Source organism: Dendronephthya gigantea, unplaced genomic scaffold (assembly GCF_004324835.1).
Source record: "Dendronephthya gigantea isolate DGI-Jeju-01 unplaced genomic scaffold, DenGig_1.0 000075F, whole genome shotgun sequence".
Classification (NCBI taxonomy): domain Eukaryota; kingdom Metazoa; phylum Cnidaria; class Anthozoa; order Malacalcyonacea; family Nephtheidae; genus Dendronephthya; species Dendronephthya gigantea.
Genome location: NW_021163085.1, coordinates 1,089,813 through 1,105,453, shown reverse-complemented (window position 1 = coordinate 1,105,453; position 15,641 = coordinate 1,089,813). Strand labels below are relative to the sequence as shown.

Sequence of the window (15,641 nt, the reverse complement as noted above, 5' to 3'; positions counted from 1 at the left end):
GGTCTTCGTACGACCGACGCCTGGTCCTTAAAATCTATATTCATCAGTGATGTCCATTGCCAAGTGGTCATTGAGGCGTAAAATATTTTCGGGTCGTATAGAACATCGCCGATAAATTACGCCTGGTTCACACTTGTCCTGAGAATCGGGGATTCATTGTATTATTTTCCGATAGACAAAGGATCTTATGCACCAGTGACCTCAGATAAAGGGAATCCCAGACTCTTAGGAGAAGTGTGAACCCAGCTGAGGGGTAAAGCAACAGAAGTTAGTGGCCATGAATGAAATTCTCCTATATGAATTCTATCAGGATCATCAAAAGTTCCAGGGCAGGGCGGCTTTAGCTGACATGTCGGCAATATTTCCTTTATTTCAATAACAACATGGCCATGTTTTAACGGTTTTCCATGAACTGTTTTTTGGCTGTGCACAACACCCCATGCTTGCACGCATTTATTGGAGTCGACAAGGCCAACTTTAGTTCCTAAAGAAAACGAAAGCAGCTGGAAATGAGAAATTTTCATACTTATATACGGAAAAATATGCGAGCAAAACAATGCTTTCTAATGCCTTACGTCTCCACCTCAGAATTATTAGTATGTTAACATGCTTTCATGCGATAAAATACAATTAAAAATTCATGCTTTAATAATGAACATGCAGCAATTCAAAATACGACCTCTTATAATAGCTATATACTTTGTAGTTTCTAGTTTGCTTTATAGCTTTTGCAGAAAGACTTTGCAGAAAGCATACAATTCCCTTTATTGCATAATTTTTCTTCCCTAATTACGGTTAACATATATAGAGTATATTTACCTGCTGTTATTAACACAACATTTTTCCTTTTACTTCCTGTATTTACATCAGCATTGATGTTATGGCGAGCGATATTGTTAGTGGTAACAGAAGTGTTAGTATTAGTGCTACTATTTGTGCTGCAATTGGTGCTAACATTAGAACTGCTATATGTGTTAGTGGTAGTGCTCAAGTTAGTGTTGAAGTTAGTCTCGTCAGGGTTCAAGTTGGTGTTAGATTTAGTATTGCTGTTAGCTTTCGAGTTGTCATTAGTATTAGTGTTACTGTTTGAATTAAAACCTATATTAATGATAGTGTTCGAGTTGGTATCATTGTTAGCGTCAGTGATATCAGTACTATCTCTAGGTTGTACATTAGTGTCCAGGTTAGTGAGGATGTCTGCGTCGGCATTTGTTACAGGGTTAACATTAGTGTGAATATGAGCAGTATTAGTAGACGTGTTGCATGTACACAGAGAATTTTACCGAGTTAAAGCAACTCTTTTTGTAGGGTTAAAATAACTTCTTGGTGTAGAGTTATTTTTCTAGAGTTATTTTTACTCTGAAAAGAGCGTTATTTTAATTATCCTCCCAATAATAGGAGTTGAAATAACACTATCTAGAGAGTTAAAAAAAGAAGAAGTTATTTAAACTTCTCAAGGGAGTTATTTTTACTCCATGAGAGTCGAATCTACTACAGTTACGGAGTAAAATTCACTCTTACTTTGAAGTTAAATCAACTCCTGTTTTATGGTAAAATTAACTCGAATTTCGGAGTTTAAATAACTCAAAATTTAGCGTTAAATCAACTAAAACGTCGGAGTTAAAATCACCTGAAATTTCAGAGTTATATCAATTCGCATTCCAGAGTTAGCTAAATCAGCGAAAACATCAAATCGCACTTCGGAGTTAAATCAATTCGAACTTCAGAGTTGAGTTAACTCGAATTTCTGTCTATTCAGAGTTAAATGAACTCATAACTGAAGATTTGAAAGATTCGAGACTCTGGAGTTAAATTAACTCGAAATTTAGAGTTAAACCAATTCGAGCTTCAGAGTCAAATTAAGTAAAACTTCAAAGTACAATCATTCCGAACTTGAGGGTTAAGTCAATTCGAACTTCAATGTTAAATTAACTCAAATGTAAGGCTGTTCAAAGTTAAATTAACTCGAATTAAATAAACTCAGCTTTAAATCATTTGAGACTCTGGAGTTAAAACAATGAAAAAAGTAAGAGTTAAATCTATTTAAACTGTATCTATTTGAACTTTTGAGTAAAATCGGGAATAACTACAGAGTTAATTAAACCCAACATCATGGCTAAATCAAGTCGAAATTCAATTAGTTAAATGAGTACAAAATCTAGGTAAATCAACTCAAATTGCAGAGTTAAAATAATTCAAAATTCAGAGTTATATAAATTCAAACTTCAGAGTTAAAACAATTACTTCAGTTCGGAGTTAAATCTAAACACACTTTAAGTAAATTAACTTTAGCATATATGCATGCATGTTTACATGTGACTTTACTTCTACTGCAGTCTAGAGTTAAATCTATTTCTATTCGACAGAATTAATTCAATATAAATTTCAGTGTAAAATCGACAAAACTTGTATGGATATCAAGTTAAATCAAATCAAATTTTAGAGTCAAATCAATAAAACCTACCGTTAAATAAGATTAGATTGCCGAGCTTAATTAATAACTACTTCCAGCTTCAGAACTACATCATTCAGAGTTAGGCCAAATCAATTCAAATTTCAGTATTTACAATTTAAATTTTAGTTTGGACAATGCTCAGAGTCGATTAATTAAAGATACAGAGCTTCTGAGTTAAACCAACTCAAACTATATATAATGCGTGCAGACTGAGGTTAATCAACATAGGCGGCATATATAGTTAAAATAATTCAAATTCCAGAGTTCAATTAAGCTATGTTAATAAACTCAAATATTGGAGGTTTAGCAAATAGCAACATTAACTTGAATACTTTGATGGTCACTAAAAATGTTCCCAGTTGCATATCATTCTGACAATATACAATTGCAACAATATCACACACTCCACTTTAAAGTCTATTCTGCCACAACGTACCTTGGAGCTAAATATATTGTCCTTGATTGTAAACCTAATGGTTTAGAATTATGAAGAGGTATAACATACGAAAGTTGCGAATGCTTAACAATACTCATATTTCTACTCGCATCCAATTCAACTTCATACGCTTGGAAGTGGTCATTCCATCCTGTAGTTTCCAATTTACTTACAATAAAATTAACTTCCTTCAGATTATGACTGAAGACAATAATTTTGTTTACGAGTACAAATGATAACTCATCATCTTCAACTTCGGTTTGTAAATAGCACCCAACCTTATATTTTGTTCCACCTACAGTAACCCATCGTGATCTACAATAAGCAAATAGTAAGGAAACAATTAGCTATGATGTGCTGGACTAATTTCAAAAAACAAAACCACTATATATGCATGGGTTCAACAATTTCTTTATTTCCTTAATATAAGAGTGCAGTGTATATTAGTTATATTCACAAGATATGTGACATGAGGGGAAGTTTCTTAAGGATCACATTATATTACCAAGTACATGGGGGAAAGGGGTTCGGCAAGGGGATCCCCAAACCATATATTTCTTAAAAGGGATAGTGAAAGCTACACAGACAAAACATAAAAAAGAGGATTACTCTGTAATTCTGGTATCCTGCTTAATACTTGCATCTCCTTGTTGTAAAATTCTGAAATGTTCAGAATCACCAGCATATATTGTCTTTCCTAAAAAACACCAATTGGTTTCACTGTCACATGACATCTTTAAGGAGAGTTTGTAGTGTGCTCTCTTACTCTGTAGTCTCTTCAGAAGTACCATATACTATAAGCATGTCTGGCATGAAGATTTCTCAAGCCTGAAGATCTCTTAGGTAACACATTTCATAGATTTTAGGAAACCTCCTAATGATCTCAAATATTAGCATTAAACCAGATAACCTTATCATTTCAGAGCACATGCCCTTTGGTAGTTGGCTTAATTCCCCAATTCTTAGTTTCATTAACTCATAGAGCAGCTGCACTTGGTAAGTAAAACCTCTGACATTAGACAGAGTAAAACACTGTACCAAAGTGGGGCACATCGGGGTGCAGCGCCACTTAAAGGTTTAATATTAAACTAAATAACATTCATTAAACTGTTAAATACCTGGTCCAGTATCTACACCTTTATCCATGAATGTACTCAAGCCACTACACTCATCTTGAAGCCGATAACAGATCAAGTGCTGATGTCTCTTTGCTAAAGTCAGTGGCATGTTGGTGAAGTTTCTAATTATCAATGCTAACTGCTTGAAATAACTATGCTTCGCCTCGTATCTCATACACCATGAACGGACTAACAGCCCCAATCTGTAAATGATGATATGAGTCGGTCAGGTTGTGTAAACACAACATGTAATATCGAACATGCAATAGCGTCAATACACGGGGTATTACTTTCTGGAAAAGTACATGCATGTACATAAAAACCCTCATAACCACCCTCCCCCCCATAAAAACACTTTAGAAGAAAAGATATAAGGGTTAATGTGACGCAACTCTGGTTTCTTTATATCAGAACATTATTAGAATGGGCAAAGCAGTTGTACACTGCACAATGTCCTAATGATTTTAAACTACTCCGCAGTAACATATAAGGATGACAAGTGGAAGGGAAAAAAGGTTAAATACGTATACATTACCTTATAATAGTGCGTGGTATATGGATCATGTAGTGCATTTTTGGAATAATTGCTCGTCCAGGATATAAACGTGCAAAACCTCTGTGGTGCTCGTCAATGAGAACTTGCAAATATGCTGCTTGATTTATGCTTATACATGTTGAAAACACAGTGTATGTTATTGTTAACAGCTTTCCAAATAAAATCCAGTGTTCATCGTCATCTGGAACTAATGTTCCAAGAAGCATTGGCAAAAATCTGGCTAGGCACCACATTTGGGCAGCTTATAAATAAGAGAAAATATGCATCAACTACTGTAGTAACAACATGATTAAAACTGATCAAAAGTGGCAAAACTATATCATCCATGCGTGCACACATTTTTGCGTCACGTATTCTCTACTAATCAATTGCAATATGACTGACGGAATTAATGCTTTTTGAGAACCAGTCATATTCTATACATTGATTACCAATTCAAATTCTACTTAATTCTCGGAAGAGAAAAAGTACATGCAAGACATTTACAGTACTCAGGACCGTACAATAGCTCATAGGGGAAACCCTTATCTTTCCCTTAGCCCTTCTAAAACAGTGTGGAACATGCATGCATGCAATATTATAAAAATGTAATAGTACCATGTTGCTTTAAGCTGTGATCAGGAGATGATAGCCGTTTTTCGTTGATAGGACTGGGTTTGTTTGCATCGTTATAGTATCCATAATCAAATTCAGCTAACCGTCTATTAAGCTCTTTGAGTGTAAGAAGTTTCTTTACATTAATCAGTTCGTTGAGAAGTTCCTTGACCTCGTATTGCAGAACGCCTTCCAAGACATCGTGCATAGCATCCCCTGGGAGCCCTCCTATGACATGAAAATACCTTGAAGAATTCAATGGTGACGATCTATTTATTTCATAGGCATAGCTGTAGTAGTCATCACGCAAAATGTGCGCACATTGCTGATCATAGCTTCCACGGGTCCTGAGAATAAATCCCTTTTCATGAAACTAAAAAAAAATTATAATAATTACTATGCATTCTGTACAATATAATTATAAGGTTTGGAATGCAGTTACTATATAATTGTAAGATGATGGATAACATATTGTTATTGCTTATTTTATTGTGGAAATCATGAACAGTTATACAGACCTATTAGAAAAAGAGCAGGAGGCCTGTTGCGAGTTACGCGAAAACGAGGCTAGTCAGATCAAAGTCAAAATCACTTGTTTACTTTTAAATTTTGGCTGGAGAAAACTCTAACTAGCCTGGTATATCTGACCAGCCTCGTTTCCGCGTAACTCTTCTTGCTCTTTTTCAAATAGGTCTATAAAGAGGCAGTAAATATACACTTACAAACTTAGCAATATCATCTATACCACCCATGCACTCCCGGCATCTCCTGTGGGCTTGTGATCCTTCTTTAAACCCACCAAGAAACTGAGACCCAAGGTTATCACCAGAGAAAAACGCAATTGTACCACGGAATTCCCATTTATGCTGAACTCGTATCCATCATCCTATGATTTGTAAAAAATATTACTGTACAACAAATTGTTTTGTATAATAATAATTTGTTGCGCAGTAGCTGTACTGTACAACAAATTGTGCAGTATTGAACTTTGAGTTCCTTTTTTAGGAGTTATTTAACGCTTCTAATATTCATTAAAAATCTTATAACAGCACTGCCGTGCAATAAATTTTACAACAGCACTGCCGTGGCGTTGTTTCTATATAAAATTCAATCGACCAATCAGAACGTAGGTTTTAAAATATGAATATTAAAATCATTACAGTACAATAAATTACTGTGTCAATCTTTCAGGAAGATCATAATTGACCCCATCATGATTTTTCATTCGTTTAATAATAAATTACATCATCAAGAATGTGATTGCAATGACGCTAGTTTAAACATTTCAGTAATTATTTTAATGGATTTCATGCAGGCTCTACAAATTAACACCCTGGTGAAATTAATAGCTCAAAGTTTTAAAGCAAAAAAAAAACTAGGGACAAACCTGTTCAAGAAGAGACAGATCCTCCATAAATGGTGCCAGCACATCATCAGGTCCATATGTCTTTAGGTGAGGACTGGGTACAAGAGCAAGTAGCTGTATTGCATTCAGATGAGAGCGTTTTTCTGGTCTAATGTTTCCTAATGTATAGTAGAAAGCACCTAAACAGATATATTATGTAGTAATATATCTCAATCAGTCTAGATGTCTAATTGCTAATGTTTAAAATATAGCAATTAAATCTATATATAATTACCCAAGGACTCCTAACTTACCTAATTTGTGCTTATTTGCTTTAGATCCTAGAGGATTACATATTTCAACCTCGTCAAAGTATAGTAAAATTTGTAAAGCATAAGGATCTTGCGAGAATAGTGGATGATTTACAAAATCATCTCCATCACAGTAGTCACACAAAAGATTTCCAGTACTTTTGTGTGGATGTTTAACCTACAAAATGTACATAAAATATTAATTAATCAATGGACCTGTCTGCATGTCACCTTACCTACACAGACTTGTTTTTGTGATTAGGATGTTGGGTTTTAGCTGATATGTCAGAGGCACAAAAATGAGCCAGGCTCTGTAGCAAAAGGCTAAATGCATGGGACAGCGCTTTAACTCAGGGGGGCATTTTTGGGTTGTCTGTCTGGGCCTGATTTAATTGATTCTCAGGAGAATATTTTAGATCTAAATGTCAGTGCTTCTGTGCATGAGATGCAATTTTCTGGATTTTAGGAAGCTATGGATTCTGTACATGTTTATTGATGATAGAGAAGTCAAAATAAAAAAAGGAGGGGGATTAATATACACATTTATCCTTCTTCTCAGAATTTATTATATTCATTATGGTATTGTAATCCCTTAATTAGCAATATTAAGCAATGTTAGGAAATTCCTTGGGACAATCCCTCTGTGTTAAGTAAAAGCTCATATTGAGTGACTGTGCTTTATATTATGTATAAAAATCTCATATTGTATACCTTTGGAGATGCATGGTTACATGAAACCGCTAGCTGATATCACATTACAACTTAATTATTAGATACAGTATTACTTTAATTATACATACATCAAACATCACTGAATCATTGTTGAGAAGTTGTTCTAAACTCTCAAGGAAAGGGACATAACACACTTGGTCAGTTTTCCTAACAGACTTCATTTTACTTCCTCTCCGGGCTTGTACATGCCTTTCCCCAAGTACTGTGCACTTTGGTTCCTACATAAAAAATACATAAATATAAAATACAAATGTATACGCTAAAGAATCTTACAGTAAATATGTAAATATGGGAAAGCTAGGCTACAAGAAATGTATTGCATAATTTTTATCATATATAACCATTTAAATTTCCAGAAGCTTAATAAAAACATTTTAAGAAATTCATATTGACACAGAATTTCCTGAATTTAATTCCTATAAAAATTCCTAGAATTCCTACAAGTGCTCATATAAGTACTTGACCCCATAAAAGTTTGTGACCACAGATCCCAATGTTGGATCTAATCTAGTCTTGCGCCCTTGTGATATTTGGTTTGTTAACCTGTATGCTCACTTCGGGCCCCCTGAACACTCTGGCCTTGTTCACTTCAAATGATTTGACAGTATACAGTACTCACCCCTCATTTATACTCCCCCTCCCATCCAAAAATTTACACTGATTAGCTAGTGCATAATTCAATTGGAGCATACCACAAAAACATATTGTTTAAACAATAATTTGGCATAATTATATCAAATTCTATTCAGAAAATACACTCACCACTAGCTTGAAATGCTCACGATAATATTGACATTGTTCTGACTCCGTTGCAATACCCTTAAATGGATTATTTGCCAAACTATCTTCATTAAAGAGTTCGTTTAAACCAGGAACTGTACTCATGTCAACACCAACTGCTTTCAAGCTATTATCAACTCCAGTCTTTATCATGCATGTGGTTCTTCGTACTATCTCGGTTGATGTATCTACCACTATGTTTAAACTTTTCTGGGTCAATTTTCCTTCTTCTCTAATTTTCATCATAGATAGAGCATTCACTCGTCGCATACTATCCTCTTCGCACAGGGCACCAAACTGTAGATGTCCGCAGCCCTCATCTATTTCCATGTTTATATCATCAACTACAGCAGGTGGATTTTCCAATTCTTCACAGTTTTCATTGTCTTGATTACAGCCATCCGCATTTAAGATTTCTTTATGATTCTTTTTAATGTGATTGCGAAATGCATTATAGCTCCTGTAAGTCCTCGAGCACCCATCAATTCCACAAAGAATATGGAAACACTGGTCCGAACGGTGGCAACGACCCAAGTGATTAAGGAGCACTGGGAAATTCATCGCAGAATAACCTACGCAGAGATTGCATTTGTACGGCATAATTGCCCGTTTTCATTTCATTGACAGCATAAAAATTTTACAAAAGACAGTGACCATAGACAATCCAGAAGATGTCTTCTGGATTGTCTATGCGGTGACTCTTGAACTCTTCTCATCTCCCTTTCCCGCGTATTTCATATCCAGGTTCCAAATATGGTCAAAATCATTCCTATGATGCATTTCGGTCAGGCACACTTCGGGCTGTGCTTCGGGTTTCTTTTTTCTGTTTTTCAAGACTTTTTTGTTCATGTCGACTGTTGTCGGACTTGTTGCACTGGTTAAAATAATTTATTACACCTTGTCGCTAACTTAGCAAGTCTTTTTATTGAAAGTTACAAGTAGCAACTGCTTAAGAAGACAATAGATGGTGAGTACATTTTTAAAATTTGGTTGGCAAGCATAAACTGGTTAACGTGAACAGCTACAAAACAGCCGCGGCGAAACTAAGCCTAATAAATTCACACTATCTTGAATTTTTTAATTTCCTTTACGGTTTTTCAAGATTTGCACAGTTTTTCCTATTTTTGAAGTCTTTTTAATTATTTTCAGGCCGTAAGGATTAGGGAAGTTACATTTAACTTTACTTTGAAGTTTGAAAACAAAAAAATAAGGCTTTTCATTTATATTAAAAACTGAGTGTATATTTCTTACACATTCGTGAACACGGCCACTGTAGAATATTTAAACAATTTAGTGATAACTTTATGATTTTTAATTGTGTGTGAATCTTGTCAGTTTACGTAAAATATGACTTTGTTTTCGAAAAGGCTAACGTCAAGAGGGGTTTGCATTTTTGTCAAGATACAAAAATAAAGAAGTTTCAGTGTCTGGGAAGTTTGTAGGAAAATTACCCTTTGAGTGGAAGCATCGTCACCAAAGTCGAGCAAAGTCCAAAGTCTTTACTTATTTTCTACTTTAAAGCATGCTTTATAAACTTTGCAGGAGCAGGATGTGGAGGGTTTGAAACGGAAATTATCCGATTCGGGAGCCAATGAAGCGACAATCAGACTACTGATTGATGAAGAGGTTGGTATTTTCTATTTTATTTAGTGATATTAGTTCATGCTAAAATATTTGCACTTTTAAAATACACGATTGCCTCCGGTTGGGAAACAGGATTATGAAAATTTATATATGCCCAAGTATGCAGGCCCATTGTTAACTTCTGCTTGCATACCATCGTGTGATTTAATAGATTTGTTAACTGTGAATCTTACGAAGATTCAGTTAAAATATAATTACTGTGGAAACATATTTGAATGATGTTTTCATAGTGCATATACATCTATCAATACTGGTATATTTTCCCACTCAGTATACGTGCTTGTTCAGTACAACTGAAATCATGACATAGTGGATTTTTTGTGTACTGTGCCCATCTTTTGCCCCTGCATGTTGGGCCAAATCGGATTTGACAGGGTCTTTAATGTGATTTGTGTAATTGTTTGTGTCTACAGATTTTCGATGCCCAGTCTTTAAGGTTATCCACTAATGAGTTACTAAGAACTATTGGCCTAAAATGTGGACAAATCATTGCAATTAGAAAAGCATTTCCTAGTTCTTTGGATACAAGCACTAAAGAATCTGCTGCTCCATGGCCTTCATCAACTATTCCTATGGTATGATTATGTTTAATATGTTCAGGCAACTACTACTAAAGGATGCAGTCATCTCATTTGTTGTCAACATATCTGATTTTTGAGTCATTTTCTACATTTCCTTTTTTATGTTTTCTTTGCTGCCAAATTATAATGAACACAGACCCCCAATGCAATCATTTCTGCAGAAAAGCAAGAATCTCCCAAAACAAGTCATGTGAGTAATTAATATATGTCACATATCAATTTCTCTGACAACAAATATGTATATATATATATATATATATATATATATATATATATATATATATATATATATATATATATAACAGTTATAGTTAGCTTAGAAACAGATTTGCCACCTTAAAGCCCTGGTGCAATTTTTCTTGCAACTTGCACTTCAATTCTTCTTTTGGGACATGTAGATTTGGCAACTACCGAACTTTTGTCTTTATTACGCTCCATTGCAGTTCTTATACTTACATTTTAATCACTCCTCACTAATTTACAGCTCTTTAAAGTAGAATTGCAATGCAAGTTACAAGGAAAATTGTGTGTAACCGTGTAACAGGGCCTTTAGAATTTATAGGTGGGAGATAAGTGGGAAGCAAAAAAGATATTTGCTTTTACCAGTCCAATCCTTATAAGCATCTCATCCACAAATTTTGAAGCAGCAAAATGAAGATCTCTGTTCATGCTGTCATGTAGTATTTATTCATTCATTCATTTGAATTATTATGTGATATAATAATGCTGATTAATGCATGGCAGGTTTAGACACAACCATTCATTTCCATGGAGAAGTTTAGGAGCAAATAGAACTAGGTTGCATGAAATTGCACTTTTTAGAATACTAATTACTAGAAAATCATTGTTGTTTTAATCAACAGAGCAATGCATCAGTGGCCAGTGCTTTTGTGAAAACACCTGAATCTGGAAAAAAGAATATATTATGCATAGAGCTGCCTGAAGAGTCATCGGTAATTAAAGCAATTCTATGAGAAAATAAATCAAATATATCCTATATCAAGTCATATATATATATAAATATATATATATTTATATATATATATATATATATATATATATATATATATATATATATATATATATATATATATATATAACGTTAGTAATGTTTATTTGCATTGCAGTTATCTCCAAGAGTACAACAGGGACTAAAAGAAGGAAAGTTAATAGACAAAGCCAGAAATGAGTATGTCAGGGATGTCTGCAATGTAATCCGTACATTTACATTGTATCCAAGCCAATCACAGAGGGAGCATGTTGCTCATATGATTGTTACAAGATATCCATTTTTAAAAGATTCTATTGGCAGTGGATTGGTTAGTATACATTACATAATTATATAGTATACCATGTTCTGCACTGCAAGAACATCATTAATGATTTTAAATGGAATTACAGGCTGGGTTTTTTTTCTGGAGCTGTTTGTTTTAGGAATTTCAATTTGCTGAGAAACACCATTACTGCCATGTTCCTTTCAGTTGTTATCATATTGACATCACTTTAAAAGTTATCATGATCTAGCTACAGTAAGTCACTTAAACATTTCTAGGGATCGTGGGAGAAAGCTATCCACTATCGTCTAAAAAATATACGCAAAAAAAGCAAAGGTACCAAAGTGGTTAAAAGACTACATGTACTTGATGAAGATCCAGAAACAGAAACAAATGCAATGGTATCTGGAGGGAAGAAAAAAAAATCTTCAAATTATGCTGTATCTGTGGCTGAACTGCCTGAAGGAGAAACAGAAGATACTTGTGTTGACCATATGAAGAAAATGGTAAAAGAAATGGAAAAGGGAAGAAACAGAAATATGACACTAGTTAAGCAACTAATGGAACTAACATTTCCATTTCGAAGAAAAGTAGTTTTAGAAGGGAGAAAGAGTGTTGAAGAAATTGTTCATGAATATCCTGCTATAGCTCTCCCAGTAGAGGTTAGTAGTACTGCATATTTATATAACAGTTACAAGTGGCAATGGGTTTTTCCTATAGCTAAAGTACTAATGTAGATGACCAAATATGAAAACAATTATTGCAGCAATTATTAAGGTAATTATACAAAAAATACATACATTACTCTTTTAGTTGAAGAGAGAGTTTGGTCGTATCCTTGGCCAACCCACACTGGCAAAAGATTGTTCTACTGAGTTTCTGTATTGGGTGCCTAAAATTGTGTCTTTCAGTCGAACATGCCCTTCAACAAAAACTATAATACAGGAAATGACTGAAGTCATTGATGACAACAATAAAAAAGGTAAATATAATTGCATGTTTGTACTGTATTGTATTTCATTTCTTGAATTGTAATGTGTTTGTTTTTAGGTTTCTAGAACCTTTTTAAAGTGAGATCATGACTCGAGTATATTTCCCCCTACAGTAATATAATTTTTGGGCTATCTTAATCTCAAGCCCTGCTTCCAATGTGGGTTTGCCATTAGTCAAACTAACCTGGTTTAAGCGTTTTGTGATTAATTGTGTGAATTTATTTTATAGAAATAGAAAGTGCAGCATCCATCATCTTACTGACAATACTTTTGAAAGAAAAACGTGGCAACCAAGATAATTGTATCAAGATAGTTACGGTAAATCATGTTGAAGAAAATAACTGTATATGTATTAGTGTAATATGTGCACTAATGCGCTGTATTTAAGCATATACACACCCAGAGACACCACAGGTTTGTTGCAAGTTGTCAATTTTACCAACTTTTCAAGTTGTGAACAAGTTGCAACAAGCTTGCTAATTTCAACAAGTTGCGACAAGCATGTGAAAATCAGCCTTGTTGCAATTTGTCGTTTCCAGCCTTGATGCAACTTGTTCAAACAACTTGCAGCAAGCTTGAGAATGACAAGCTTGACAAGTCTGATTGAAAAACTTGCAAAAAGTCTGTTAACAACTTGTAACAGGATTGTTGACAACTTGCATCTGGTCTGATGAGAACAACTTGCATCAAGCCTGTTGACAACTGGCAACAAGTATGTTGATAACTTGAAACAGCCCTGTCCGAATAAGCCATGTAAATACATCTGATATAAGCTTGATATGTACAAGAAGTTGCAACAGGCCTGCAACAGACTTGTAGCAACTTGGGCGTTTTTGGCTGTTTAGGATCATGCACGCAGGCACTATATACCAATGGACGTGAGTGTATATTTATACTGAATCTTATTTTTTTATATCCAATATTTTTAGGATGATGATGATGAAGGAATTGACTACTTCATTAAAAAATCAACTTCTCCACGACTTGTGGGAGCTGGTAATATATTTCAACCTGACCCCCTATATATTTGTATTGAGGGAAAGACTATCGTCGGTCCTTTAACTGGCAATAATGCTTCGCTTGTTGAAGCTGTTATAACCTTGTTAGCTTCCTATTACTGCTTCGATATGGAATATCCAGACCAGAAGAATATTTTCCTATTTATAGAAGCGCTTATGTTAAAGCGACTTGACACCTTAAAGGGGAGGGTAAGCAGTCTGAAGTTGTTGAACTCTCTTACAGATGCTGCATGACTTACGCTGGAGCATATTGATATTTGCATGTATGCATGTACAGTATAGGCATATAGTTAACTGTTCATTGCCATTGTTTTTATAACTTCATAACTTGCCCTACAGTTGTCCATGACTTCGCAGATACATCATATAGTCTATTAATCCTCGTGTGTGAAACTTTTAGTGAATGCTTACTATATTTATGTGGCTACCCCTATATGATTATAAGCCAATCAGAAAAAGGCCAGTTATATTCAGTCCAATTAATTGGCTGACCATAACTAAGAATGTTCAATTACCCTCTGAGTTTACATGAGTGTAGACAATATGTTTTATTTGCGATTGAAAAGGTTCAAATAAGTTATATATACTGTTATATTTTCATGTTATAGATTTATAAAGTTAATAACTGCATATTTTTATATGTTTTATATACGTGTTTTTAAATAAAGGTGATATTTTAATGATTGGGAGTTGTTTTCACTCGTTTATTGTGTGTGAGTTTAAATAACCCTGCAATACCGATGATGACTCTTTTGGGGGTTAAAGTTACCCTCTTCTTATTTGTTTTATTAAATCCATCGCCAATAGTTAAAATAACTCTATATTCGTTAGAGTTAAAGTAACTCTGAAATACGGATTATTCTGTCCCCGTTTTTTAACTCCATTTTTAGGGTTAAAATAACTCGTTGCAACTAAGAGTAATTTTAACTCCATATTCGTTAGAGTTAAAGTAACTCTGAAATACGGATTATTCTGTCACCGTTTTTTTCACTCCATTTTTAGAGTTAAAGTAACTCGTTGCAACAAAGAGTAATTTTAACTCTATATTCGTTAGAGTTGAAGTAACTCTAAAATACGGATTATTCTGTCACCGTTTTTTTAACTCCATTTTTGGAGTTAAAGTAACTCGTTAAAATTCTCTGTGTAAGATTAATATTAGTGCTAGAGTTAGAATCTTCCTTTATATTGGTCTTTTCGTGAAGGATTCCAAGCCTAAAGACGTTTTTCAGGCTGGCACCAGCCTTAGAACTTAGCAGACTTGTACTAAATCCAGGTGTTCCAAAACAATCCCAGGTGTCACCTCTAGCATGCGATTTATGGAACATGACGATAATGCCGTATTCATGATTGACATGCAGTGTATCTACCTGAAAGGATAAATGGGTAAGACGTACAATAAATAGATACATGTACTGAGCAACAGAAAATAGCGAATAAGAGAGATCGTTGCTGGGATAGTGTGAGGTTTATTCGCCAGATCATAGCCCATAAAAGACAGACATGCGCAACTCCAATATGCCTTTCAGCAAAAAAACGAACTCCATGTTGAAAAACAATGGCATTTGCTGTATTGAAATCAATTCACATCCGAGATGTGACGATGAAGCGAACATTATTTCAACCCAATTGTTTCAACTGGCCCTCTCTGATTTTTATTAAATGATATTCCAAAACGTATGTTAAGTCAGTTTATCACGCTTATCGAACAAGATAGTGTCAACATATTGATAGTATCAGTCAAAGAGACTGTTAAATCGCCATATGAAAGGTGAAAATCAACACATTTCTTATTTCGTACCCTTTT

The 15,641-nt window shown here is 34.4% G+C and overlaps 1 protein-coding gene across 1 annotated transcript; it reads right to left on the bottom strand.

The window, feature by feature from the left end:
- Positions 1-2,872: 2,872 nt before the first annotated feature.
- On the bottom strand, positions 2,873-8,927 carry LOC114531867. Its single transcript, XM_028553471.1, has 10 exons — positions 8,310-8,927; positions 7,616-7,765; positions 6,819-6,993; positions 6,547-6,704; positions 5,905-6,045; positions 5,163-5,532; positions 4,545-4,806; positions 4,010-4,212; positions 3,501-3,588; positions 2,873-3,206 (listed from the first exon to the last, which is right to left on the bottom strand). Exons 1-10 carry the CDS (start codon positions 8,925-8,927, stop codon positions 2,873-2,875), a joined length of 2,499 nt encoding a protein of 832 aa, XP_028409272.1.
- Between the last annotated feature and the right edge of the window lie 6,714 nt (positions 8,928-15,641).

Bases quoted from the DNA above. Each gene is read 5' to 3' on its own strand.
- LOC114531867 (XM_028553471.1), bottom strand. From the start codon at position 8,927: ATGCCGTACAAATGCAATCTCTGCGTAGGTTATTCTGCGATGAATTTC. The intron at 6,705-6,818 runs GTAAGTTAGGAG...ATATCTGTTTAG, and splicing joins AGCAAATAAGCACAAATTAG to GTGCTTTCTACTATACATTA. The intron at 3,207-3,500 runs GTAATCCTCTTT...TGCTTATTGTAG, and splicing joins CAGGATACCAGAATTACAGA to ATCACGATGGGTTACTGTAG.